General features: G+C 47.8%; 1 protein-coding gene across 1 annotated transcript in view; it reads right to left on the reverse strand.

The window, feature by feature from the left end:
• Positions 1-5,356, reverse strand: part of ATG16L1 (autophagy related 16 like 1) — a gene marked incomplete in the record, with an annotated part of 37,119 nt that extends 31,763 nt beyond the window's left edge. The window contains 1 exon segment of the mRNA XM_056564612.1: positions 4,790-5,356. Within this exon segment, the coding sequence (XP_056420587.1) occupies positions 4,790-4,904 (115 nt within the window).
• Positions 5,357-12,899: the final 7,543 nt, after the last annotated feature.

A 12,899-nucleotide genomic window follows, 5' to 3' on the forward strand; every position in this document is an offset into this window, starting at 1 on the left:
CCCCCCCCTTCTACACAGCAGCCCCTCCTCCCCCCCCCTTCTACACAGCCCCCTCCTCCCCCCCCCCTTCTACACAGCAGCCCCTCCTCCCCCCCCCTTCTACACAGCAGCCCCTCCTCCCCCCCCCCTTCTAACAGCAGCCCTCTCCCCCCCTTCTACACTGCAGCCCTCCTCCCCCCCCTTCTACACAAGCAGCCCCTCCTCCCCCCTCCACAGCACCCCTCCTCCCCCCCTTCTACACAGCAGCCCCTCCTCCCCCCCCTTCTACACAGCAGCCCCTCCTCCCCCCCCCTTCTACACAGCACCCCTCCTCCCCCCCCCCTTCTACACAGCAGCCCCTCCTCCCCCCCCCCTTCTACACAGCAGCCCCTCCTCCCCCCCCTTCACTCAGCAGCCCCTCCTCCCCCCCCTCTACACAGCAGCCCCTCCTCCCCCCCCCTTCTACACAGCAGCCCCTCCTCCCCCCCCCCCTTCTACACAGCAGCCCCTCCTCCCCCCCCCTTCTACACAGCAGCCCCTCCTCCCCCCCCCTTCTACACAGCAGCCCCTCCTCCCCCCCCCTTCTACACAGCAGCCCCTCCTCCCCCCCCCCCTTCTACACAGCAGCCCCTCCTCCCCCCCCTTCTACACAGCAGCCCTCCTCCTCCCCCCCCCCTTCTACACAGCAGCCCCTCCTCCCCCCCCCCTTCTACACAGCAGCCCCTCCTCCCCCCCCCCTTCTACACAGCAGCCCCTCCTCCCCCCCCCTTCTACACAGCAGCCCCTCCTCCCCCCCCTTCTACACAGCAGCCCCTCCTCCCCCCCCCCTTCTACACAGCAGCCCCTCCTCCCCCCCCTTCTACCAGCAGCCTCCCCCCCCCCCCTTCTACACAGCAGCCCCTCCTCCCCCCCCCCTTCTACACAGCAGCCCCTCCTCCCCCCCCCCCTTCTACACAGCAGCCCCTCCTCCCCCCCCCCCTTCTACACAGCAGCCCCTCCTCCCCCCCCCCTTCTACACAGCAGCCCCTCCTCCCCCCCCCCCTTCTACACAGCAGCCCCTCCTCCCCCCCCCCCTTCTACACAGCAGCCCCTCCTCCCCCCCCCCCTTCTACACAGCAGCCCTCCTCCCCCCCCCCTTCTACACAGCAGCCCCTCCTCCCCCCCCCCTTCTACACAGCAGCCCCTCCTCCCCCCCCCCCTTCTACACAGCAGCCCCTCCTCCCCCCCCCCCTTCTACACAGCAGCCCCTCCTCCCCCCTTCTACACAGCAGCCCCTCCTCCCCCCCCCTTCTACACAGCAGCCCCTCCTCCCCCCCCCCTTCTACACAGCAGCCCCTCCTCCCCCCCCCCCTTCTACACAGCAGCCCCTCCTCCCCCCCCCCCCTTCTACACAGCAGCCCCTCCTCCCCCCCACCCCCCCCTTCTACACAGCGGCCCCTCCTCCCCCCCCCCCTTCTACACAGCGGCCCCCTCCTCCCCCCCCCCCCCTTCTACACAGCAGCCCCTCCTCCCCCCCCCCCTTCTACACAGCGGCCCCTCCTCCCCCCCCCTTCTACACAGCGGCCCCTCCTCCCCCCCCCCCTTCTACACAGCGGCCCCTCCTCCCCCCCCCCTTCTACACAGCGGCCCCTCCTCCCCCCCCCCTTCTACACAGCGCCCCTCCTCCCCCCCCCCCCTGTACACAGCAGACCCTCCTCCCCCCCTGTACACAGCAGACCCTCCTCCCCCCCTGTACACAGCAGACCCTCCTCCCCCCCCTGTACACAGCAGACCCTCCTCCCCCCCTGTACACAGCAGACCCTCCTCGACCCCCCCCCCCTGTACACAGCAGACCCTCCTCCCCCCCTGTACACAGCAGACCCTCCTCGACCCCCCCCCCCCTGTACACAGCAGACCCTCCTCCCCCTTTGTAGACAGCAGCCCCTACCCTTGTAGTTGCTTACTAGCACCTGTCAGGTTTTTGCCGCTCCGCTGCCCCGTTCTGCCATCCTCATCACAGTCGCTGCCCCGTTCTGCCATCCGCATCATGGCATCCTATGGAGGAGCATGTGACATACACGTCACGTTGGGCGAAGTGGAGGATTTGGAGTGACGTATATGTCACATGCTCCTCCATGGAACGCCATGATGCGGATGGCAGAATGTGGCAGCGGCTGTGATGAGGCGGTATAAACATCATAGCTCTTCCATTTAGTATTTTTATGCTGCCAAAGTAAATGTGATTTTTTCTGGATTGCAAAATTATAAACCTGTACACTCCCCAATGGGGGGGGGGGGGGTACTAAATTGGGAAAGTAAAACGTCACCGTCACATGATGGCTTGAGGCTATTAGAGTAGCCAGACTGGCATGGGCATGTCATCATGGATGTTGCACTCCTATTATTATTACTACAGTAGAATCTCCCAATAGCGGACACGGGGAATAAAAAAGTGCCCACTATTGAGAGATGTCCCTTATTGGGAAAAAAAGATCAAAATTCTTCATAAATGACAGAATACTGTACCGTACTCACTCCAGACTGTAATTACCTATAAAAAGCAATATTACAGTAAAATCTCCCAGTGTTTATTCTCCCTTTATCCCCCACCCCCGTGTATTATTTCATCCCCCCCCTTTTTTACCCTGTACCACATCATTTCCCCTTGCCCCCCCCCCCCCCTGTGCAATTTCATTCCCCCTTTATTACCCTCTGAAAATAATCACCTCTCCTCTTTATGAAGTGGCACAGGGGAATAAAATGACACAGGGGGTGGTAAATTTGCAAAGAGGGATATAAAGGGGGAATTAAATAGCACAAGGGGGATCAAGAGGGAATTATGTGGCACGGGGGGGGGGGGGAATTTGGCACAGGGGAATAAAGTGGCACGGGGGGGGGGGGAATCAGAGAAGGAGGAGGATGAATGATGTGGATGTACAGAAGCGGGGGGAGTACTGTTTAAACATCGGTCTTCTGCTTCTGTGTTGGGGCTTCTGCAGGGGGTGCAGCAGGGGGCTGGGCCTAGGGCTGGGCAGTATACCGGTTCATACCGAAATTTTTGTGCTGCACGATATGAATTTTAACCCATACCGCAATACCGTTTGGCCCATCCCCCTCAGGAATGAACGAATTGTCAGCCCAGCGCTGCGCTGTCCCCACATCAGGGAACTAATCATATGTGACCCGCAAGTGCTTGTTCTGCCCCCCCCCATTTAATTATTAGCCCAGCGCTGTCCCCATCGGGGTATATACTCACATATGTCAGCCGCAAGCGCTGCCCTCCTCGTCGTCCTGTTTGTTGTGGCCGGCGGCGCTGACACTCTATGCCAGTGGTCTTCAACCTCCAGATGTTGCAAAACTACAACTCCCAGCATGCCCGGACAGCCGTTGTTTACCTTTTGCAGCCGGGCATAGGGACACAGTATAGAGTGTCAGCGCCCACAACAATCAGGAGGACGAGGAGAGCAGCGCTTGTGGGTGACGTGAGTAGTACCCCGATGGGGACAGCGCAGCGCTAATAATTTTTTTTTTTTTTTGGGGGGGGGATACCGTTATATACCGTGGAACAACCATAAGTTAAAAAAAAATACCGCAATACACATATTTGGCCATACCGTCCAGCCCTACCTGGGCCCCTTACTGGGGTATTGGTACCCCCTGACGATGGCCCTGTGTACAAAGTATGGCCGGCACATAGACTTGGTTGTCCCCTCTTGGGAGTGTTTTGTCGCCTATTGGGTGCGTCCGCAACAGCTATTGGGAGTGTCCCCTATTCGCAGCGTGCAAATACATTAAAGGGGTACTCGGTGGAAAACTTTTCTTTTAAATGAACTGGCATTTGTAAATTACTTTAAAAATCTTAATCCTTTCAGTACTTATTAGCTGCTGTATGCTACAGAGGAAATTCTTTGCTTTTTGAATTTCTTTTTTGTCTTGTCCACAATGCTCTCTGCTGACACCTCTGTCCATGTCAGGAACTGTCCAGAGCAGGAGAAAATCCCCATAGCAAACCTATGCTGCTCTGGACAGTTCCTGACACAGACAGATGTGTCAGCAGAGAGCACTGTGGACAAGCCAAAAAAAAATCAAAAAGCAAAGAATTTCCTCTGTAGCATACAGCTGCTAATAAGTACTGGAAGGGTAAAGATCTTTAAATAGAAGAATTTACAAATCTGTTTACCTTTCTGGCACCAGTTGATTAAAAAAAAAAATAATAATGTTTTCACCGAAGTACCCCCTTTAAGGGTGCGTTCCCATAGGGCGTATATGCAGCGTATTTGACGCTGCGCAAAATTTATGGCAGCAGCGGGAAATACCCTGCGTATCCCTTGCTCACTATACACACAGGGCTTTCCGGCGGCAGCCCTATGTGTGCAGTGAGTTTTGGAGGCGGAGCCGCGCGTCACAGACACGCCGGCACACGGCACCGCCTCCAAAACTCACTGCATGCATAGGGCTGCCGCCGGAAAGCCCTGTGTGTATAGTGAGCAAGGGATACGCAGGGTATTTCCCGCTGCTGCCATACATTTTGCGCAGCGTCAAATACGCTGCGTATACGCCCTGTGGGAACGCACCCTAGGTCTTATGGGATTCTGCCGGGGAATTAAAAACTGTCCCCTATTGGGAGGTGTCCCCTAAGGGAGATTTCACGGTATTGCCAACCTATTGCTCAACAGCTGTTGCAAAACTACAACTCCCTTTGGCTGTCAGGGCATGCTGGGAGTTGTGCAAGAGATGGTAGCTGCAGTTTCTCAATGACATGCTGGGAGTTGTAGTTTTCCAAGAACATGCTGGTAGAAAACACATTTTATATGAGACACCTTGGACTTACACTGCAGGATGAGCTCCTCAAAGGCCTGCCTCTGCTCCCGGTCCCTCCTCCGCAGCTCCCGGGAGATGTGAAGCTTCCAGCCCGGATAGGCCCCTGCCCTGCAGCCGGTAGCCATGGTGTGCTGTGTCCCCCTTCCCGGGGTGGTCTCACATGGTGCAGTATGTCTGTGTGCACTGACAGCCCCCTATTTATGTCACAAAAAGACGCACTGTGTAACCAGCGCCCCAAGCCCTGCGACTTCCGCCTACACGGCACTGTGACTACTAAAGTCTCCCCGGCTTCCTCTAGCCAGTGCTCAGGCTTCTCCCACAGACAGTTTCTCTATCCGCCATAGCCCTGTTTCCCAGGATCCATGCACTGCGACGGCGCGCACTGATGACGTCACGTACGGACGTCCCGGGCTGCAAAGCTTTCTTTACACACACTGCTTTATGCTTAGAATAAGGGCGGTAAGGCTATGTCCGCTGCCGAGTGGGGCGTCAGCGGGGGAAATACACAGAATCACCGGCTCAGCCAGACAGAGGTGAGGGTCGTCAGGTGACCGCGCGAGTTTTCCGCCACGTTGCGATTGGCAATTCGGAGCTGTATGGCTGGCAATAGAGGAAAAAGCCACCAATCTCACAAGAGGCGTCAGGCGGTCAAGCACGTGTGCGTACCACGTGACGCGCTATGGCGCCCCATTAGTTACGTAGTAATAGACGGGAAATGACGTATGGGTTTGTCCAGGATTAGGAAACATGGAGGCAGTAATGTGTGTTGCTCAATCACAAAACTACCTATTGTTGATATATTTTTTTTTAGGTTAAACACTTTTTTTTATTTAAGAAATGTTGGTGATTTTTTTTCTTATTTTCCGTTTTACTATCTCCTTTAAAAATAATCCTCAAATCTCACAGTTTTCATTCTAGCCATTAGGCCTCAAAACTAAGCTGAGACATATCAGTACCCAACAGACTATTGTAGTCTGTATATCGGCAGAACCTGCTGTATTTACCCGTCTGCTCCTCTGCCTGGGACATTGTTCAGCACAAAGTAGCATGATGTAAACACACCATAGTCTCCCTAACCCCTTAAAGAGAATCTGACAGCTATTTCACATGCATTAAACCCAATATACTGTAAAATAAATAAATAGAAAAAGCTTTAAAAAGAGGCGTTACATACATTTTTAGGTTAGGTATTTCCTGAGTTCTGCCAGTTATATTGCCATTGCACCCCCAGCTTGCAATGGAGGGAGGGAGCCGTCTCGCCCAGCTCGCCTCCCTGCCTTATCAATATTCACTCCCCGGGCCACCCTCTTCTGTGACGTGAGAGCCTGCGGTGGGGGAGGGGCTGGGCATGAGCGCTATGCATTAAACCCAATATACTGTAAAATAAATAAATAAATAATAGAAAAAGCTTTAAAAAGAGGGGTTACATACATTTTTAGGTTAGGTATTTTCTGAGTTCTGCCTGTCTCATTGCCATTGCACCCCAACTTGCAATGGAGGCAGGGAGCCATCTCGCCCAGCTTGCCTCCCTGCCTTATCAATATTCACTCCCCGGGCCACCCTCTTCTGTGACGTGAGAGCCTGCAGTGGGGGAGGGGCTGGGGATAAGCGCTATGCTCCATGCTACACCCAGCTCTCACGGGAGGGAGTGGGTCGAGGAGTGAGTATTGATAAGGCAGGTGAGCCAGCTGGAGTGCAAGTAACAGGCAGAACTAAGAAAGTATCTAACCTAAGAATGTAAGTAACCTTTCTTTTTTACAGCTGTTTACCAGCACTATTAGTGCAGGTGAAATAGCTGCAGGGGCGGACTGACAACACTCAGGGCCCCCGGACCAAATAAAGCAAGGGCCCCCTGCAAGACTCCGCCCCTGGCCACTCTCCCATTCCACCTAAATCCCTTCTCATGTCTCACCTGTACACACAAAATGGGAAAAAAAAGTGTGGTGTCCCCGTACCGCATCTTATACGGTACCTATGTATCTGTGGGTCCCCATAGCAGAGTCCCTAGGGATCCCTGTGATGTAGTCTACCCCTTGTCGCCTCTATTCCAGCTCATAGACCAGTAATTTATGTAAAGGTAATGTAAATATAGTAATATATATGTAAATAAATGGTTAATTACCGGTTCCATAGCGTTGCAGGACCTGTGGGTCATGGGACTAGGTGGACTCTATGGTATTAAGCTTAAGGACCTTTGGAGGCCCTGTGACGTAAGCAATCCCATTACTCTCTGTAATGGTGAGTGACAGATGTTCGGACCAATCGGATTCACCCCGCCCCCTGCCCATATAAGGGAGCGGCGGCCATTTTCTCGCTCTCTTGCTCCTGTACTCCTGACGTGGAAAGACCTGTACAGCAACTAACGCAGTGAGTTAGGCCCGAGCCTTGCGGCAACGGCTGAGTAATTCAGAATATAGAGTGTATCAATTCCCAGACACTCTGCAGCATCACCGGACCTACTATAACCCCTAAATCCGGATGGATCTGCAAATACCTACCCTAAATTCAGAGACTTTCTAAATAGCTCAAGGTCCGCAACAACTGTCAGTCACTAAGCAATATAAGGACTGTTTGTACGAGACTGTTACTGTGCCTTGGATGTATCACAAGCACTCAAGTAAAGTTGTTCAAGTTCAATCTACATGTGGACCTTCAGTCATTTCATGCACCTATCGTTACTGGGAAGGGCGGCGATAGGCCGGAGCATTGCCTCAGCATAACAGCCCTCAGCCTGGCATCACGAACTATAGGGTTAACATTAACCCCTCATATACCGATACCATACCACCACTACCATACACCCACAAGGGCTACCACAAAAGTATATATACAGTCATGGCCGTAAATGTTGGCACCCCTGAAATTTTTCTAGAAAAGGAAGTATTTCTCACAGGAAAGGATTGCATTAACACATGTTTTGCTATACACATGTTTATTCCCTTTGTGTGTATTGGAACTAAACCAAAAAAGGGAGGAGAAAAATCTAATTGGACATAATGTCACACGGAACTCCAAAAATGGGCTGGCCAAAATTATTGGCACCGTTAACTTAATATTTGGTTGCACACCCTTTGGAAAAAATAACTGAAATCAGTTGCTTCCTAAAACCATCAATAAGCTTCTTGCACCTCTCAGCCGGAATGTTGGACCACTCTTCCTTTGCAAACTGCTCCAGGTCTCTCTTATTGGAAGGTGCCTTTTCCCAACAGCAATTTTAAGATCTCTCCACAGGTGTTCAATGGGATTTTGATCTGGACTCATTGCCGGCCACTTCAGAACTCTCCAGCGCTTTGTTACCATCCATTTCTGGGTGTTTTTCGACGTATGTTTGGGGTCATTGTCCTGCTGGAAGACCCAAGATCTCGGACGCAAACCCAGCTTTCTGACACTGGGCTGTACAGTGCGACCCAAAATCCATTGGTAATCCTCAGATTTCATGATGCCTTGTACACATTCAAGGCACCCAATGCCATAGGCAGCAAAACAACCCCAAAACATCATTGAACCTCCACCATATTTTACTGTAGGTACTGTGTTCTCTTCTTTGTAGGCCTCATTCCGTTTTCGGTAAACAGTAGAATGATGTGCTTTACCAAAAAGCTCTATCTAGGTCTCATCTGTCCACAAGACGTTTTTCCAGAAGGATTTTGGCTTACTCAAGTTCATTTTGGCAAAATGTAGCCTTGCTATTTTATGTCTCTGTGTCAGCAGTGGGGTCCTCCTGGGTTTCCTGCCATAGCGTTTCATTTCATTTAAATGTCGACGGATAGTTCGTGCTTACACTGATGCTCCCTGAGCCTGCAGGACAGCTTGAATATCTTTGGAACTTGTTTGGGGCTGCTTATCCACCATCCAGACTATCCTGCGTTGACACCTTTCATCAATTTTTCTCTTCCGTCCACGCCCAGGGAGATTAACTACAGTGCCATTGGTTGCTAACTTCTTGATATTGTTGCACACTGTGGACAAAGGCAAATCTAGATCTCTGGAGATGGACTTGTAACCTTGAGATTTTTTATATTTTTACACAATTTTGGTTCTCAAGTCCTCAGACAGTTCTCTTCTCCGCTTTCTGTTGTCCATGCTTAGTGTGGCACACACAGACACACAATGTAAAGACTAAGTGAACCTGTATCTTTTTTATCTGCTTTCAGGTGTTATGTTTATATTGCCCACACCTGTTACCTGCCCCAGGTGAGTTTAAAGGAGCATCACATGCTTTAAGCAATCTTATTTATCCACAATTTTGTAAGGGTGCCTATAATTTTGTCCAGCCCATTTTTGGAGTTTGGTGTGACATTATGTCCAATTTGCTTATTTTTTCTTCCCTTTTTTTGGTTTAGTTCCAATACACACAAAGGGAATAAACATGTGTATAGCAAAACATGTGTTACTGCAATCCTTTTCTGTGAGAAATACTTAATTTTTCTTGAAAAATGTCATGGGTGCCAACATTTACGGCCATGACTGTAGATATATATATATATATATATATATATATACATACAGTGGGGATCAAAAGTTTGGGCACCCCAGGTAAAAATTTGTATTAATGTGCATAAAGAAGCCAAGGAAAGATGGAAAAATCTCCAAAAGGCATCAAATTACAGATTAGACATTCTTATAATATTTCAACTAAAGTTTGATTTTATTTCATCATTTACGCTTTCAAAATCACAGAAAACAAAAAAATGGCATCTTCAAAAGTTTGGGCACCCTGCAAAATTTATAGCATGCACTGCCTGCCCCCTTTGCAAAGCTGAGACCTGCCAGTGTCATGGATTGTTCTCAATCATCATGTGGGAAGACCAGGTGATGTCATTCTCAAAGGCTTTAAATGCCCAGACTCATCTGACCTTGCCCCAACAATCAGCACCATGGGTTCTTCTAAGCAGTTGTCTAGAAATCTAAAACTGAAAATAGTTGACACTAACAAAGCTGGAGAAGGCTATAAGAAGATAGCAAAACATTTTCAGATGTAAATATCTTCTGTTCGGAATGTAATTAAGAAATGGCAGTAATCAGGAACAGTGGAAGTTAAAGCAAGATCTGGAAGACCAAGAAAGATATCAGACCGAACAGCTCACAGGATTGTGAAAAAAAACTATTCAAAACCCACGTTTGACTGCACAATCCCTCTAGAAAGATCTGGCAGACACTGGAGTTGTGGTACACTATTCCACTATAAAGAGATACTTGTACAAATATGGTCTTCATGGAAGAGTCATCAGATGAAAACCTCTTCTACGTCCTCACCACAAAAATCAGTGTTTGAACTTTGCAAATGAACATATAGACAAGCCTGATGCATTTTGGAAACAAGTTCTGTGGACCGATGAGGTTAAAATTGAACTTTGTGGCCGGAATGAGCAAAGGTACGTTTGGAGAAGAATGGGAATAGAATTTAATGAAAAGAACCTCTGTCCAACTGTTAAGCATGGGGGTGGATCAATCATGATTTGGAGTTGTATTGCAGCCAGTGGCACAGGGAACATCTCACAAGTATAGAAGGAAAAATGGATGCTAACTTGATGCCATGTGTGAAAAAGCTGAAGTTAAAGAGAGGATGGCTTCTACAAATGGATAATGATCCAAAACACACCGAAATCCACGGGGATTACATCAAAAGGCATAAACTGAAGGTTTTGCCATGGCCTTCGCAATCTCCTGACCTCAACATAATTGAAAATCTATGGATAGACCTTAAAAGAGCAGTGCGTGACAGATAGCCCAGAAATCTCAAATAACTGGAAGACTTTTGTAAGGAAGAATGGGCAAAGATACCTCAAACAAGAATTGAAAGACTATTGGCTGGCTACAAAAAGCATTTACAAGCTATGATACTTGCCAAAGGGGGCAGTACAAGATATTAACTCTGCAGGGTGCCCAAACTTTTGCAGACGCCATTTTGTTGTTTTCTGTTATTTTGAAAGTGTAAATGATGGAAATAAAATCTAACTTTTGTTGACATATTATAAAAATGCAATTCATAAGGAGAAATGAGTAGAAATAAAGATGCACTCACCCGTATAGGAAATTTGCCACAAAGTACTTTATTTTCAGTGTCTGAATACAGCTATGCGGCAAGCAACAAGCTGAAGGTGCGGGGAGCGAGAGCCGGAGCTCACAGGTGCAGTGGGCGCACCTAAAAAACGACTAGTTTCCCGTTGGAAGTGACGCTCCTTCTGGTCAGTACTGTCCAGAACAAGCGTCACTTCCGACGCGAAACTAGTATACTAAACTTGCACCCCCGTGGAATATCACCCACATCAATACTTTTCATTAAGGATCAAGTGAGTCTTTCTATGCAGCTGCAGTGCCTGATTGCCATTACCTGTACTACTGCTTTATATTATAAGAATGTCTAATCTGTAATTTGATGACTTTTGGAGATTTTTCCATCTTTCCTTGGCTTCTTTATGCACATTAATACAAATTTTTACCTGGGGTGCCCAAACTTTTGATCCCCACTGTACACACACGTTTTGACAACATGGTGACTTCTGAGGCCGTACTTCTTAACCCATCTAGAATAACCTAGGATAAAGTCTTTAACCCCTTAAGGACTCAGGGCGTACCTGTACGTCCTCAGTCCGCTCCCGTTCTATAACACGGGGCCACAGCGTGCGGCACTGATCGCGGTGCCATGTGCTATTAACCCTTTAGACGCAGCATTCAAAGTTGATCGCCGCACCTAAAGTGAAAGTAAACTAATGCCGGGGGGCTGCGGCATCCCGAACAGCTGGAGGACAGTAGGAGGGTCCTCTTATCTGCCTTCTGAGATCCAGGCATGAGCAGTCAAGCAGTAGAATCATTGATCAATGGTTTCCTATGAGAAACCATTGATCAATGTAAAAGATCAGTGTGTGCAGTGTTATAGTTCCCTATGGGAGCTATAATATTGCAAAAAAAAGTTAATAAAGTGAATAAATCATTTAACCCCTTCACAAATAAAAGTTTGGATAACCCCTCTTTTACCATAAAAAAAAACTGTGTAAATAAAAATAAACATATGTGGTATCACCGCGTGCAGAAATATCTGAATTATAAAAATATATTGTTAATTAAACTGCACGGTCAATGGCGTACGCGCAAAAAAATTCCAAAGTACAAAATTGCTTATTTATGGTCACTTTTTATACGATTAATAAGTCCGATCAATACAAAAATGGTACCGCTAAAAACTTCAGATCACGGCGCAAAAAATGAGCCCTCATACTTCCCCATACGCGGAAAAATAAAAAAGTTATAGGGGTCAGAAGATGACAATTTTAAACGTATAATGTAGTTATGATTTTTTTTCAGTACAACAAAATCAAACCTACATAAGTAGGGTATCATTTAAATCGTATGCACCTACAGAATAAAGAGAAGGTGTCATTTTTACCGAAAAATGTACTGTGTAGAAATGGAAGCCCCCAAAAGTTACAAAATGGCGTTTTTTCTTTAACCCCTTAAGGACCAATCCAATTTTAACCTTAAGGACCAGGCCAATTTTATTTTAGCGTTTTCGTTTTTTTCCTCCTCGCCTTCTAAAATCCATAACTCCTTTATATTTTCATCTACAGACCCATATATGGGCTTGTTTATTGCGTGACCAATTGTACTTTGTAATGAAACCTCAAATTTTACCATTAAATGTACAGCGAACCCCCAAAAAAAAATTTTGTGAGGAAATTTTAATAAAAAACACAATTTTGCATATTTTGCAGGGTTTTGTTTTCACACTATACACTTTATGGTAAAAATGACATGTGTTCTTTATTCTGTGGGTCAATACGATTAAAATGATACCTATGGCTAGATACTTTTATATTTTTGTACAGCTTAAAAAAAATCTAAAATTTTTTGTACAAAATCAGTAATCTAAAATCGCCCTATTTTGACCACCTATAACTTTTTCTTTTTTCCCTATATAGGGCGGTATGAGGGCTCATTTTTTGCACTGTCATCTGTACTTTTTATAGATTCCACATTTGCATATATAAAACTTTTAGATAATTTTTTTAAAATAAAATGTGACAAAAAAGCAGCATTGTTGGAACTTTTTTATTTTTTACGTTTACGCCATTTACAGTACGGGATAATTAACATTATATTTTGATAGTACGGACATTTAC

The sequence above is a fragment of the Hyla sarda genome, chromosome 3, assembly GCF_029499605.1.
Source record: "Hyla sarda isolate aHylSar1 chromosome 3, aHylSar1.hap1, whole genome shotgun sequence".
Taxonomy (NCBI): domain Eukaryota; kingdom Metazoa; phylum Chordata; class Amphibia; order Anura; family Hylidae; genus Hyla; species Hyla sarda.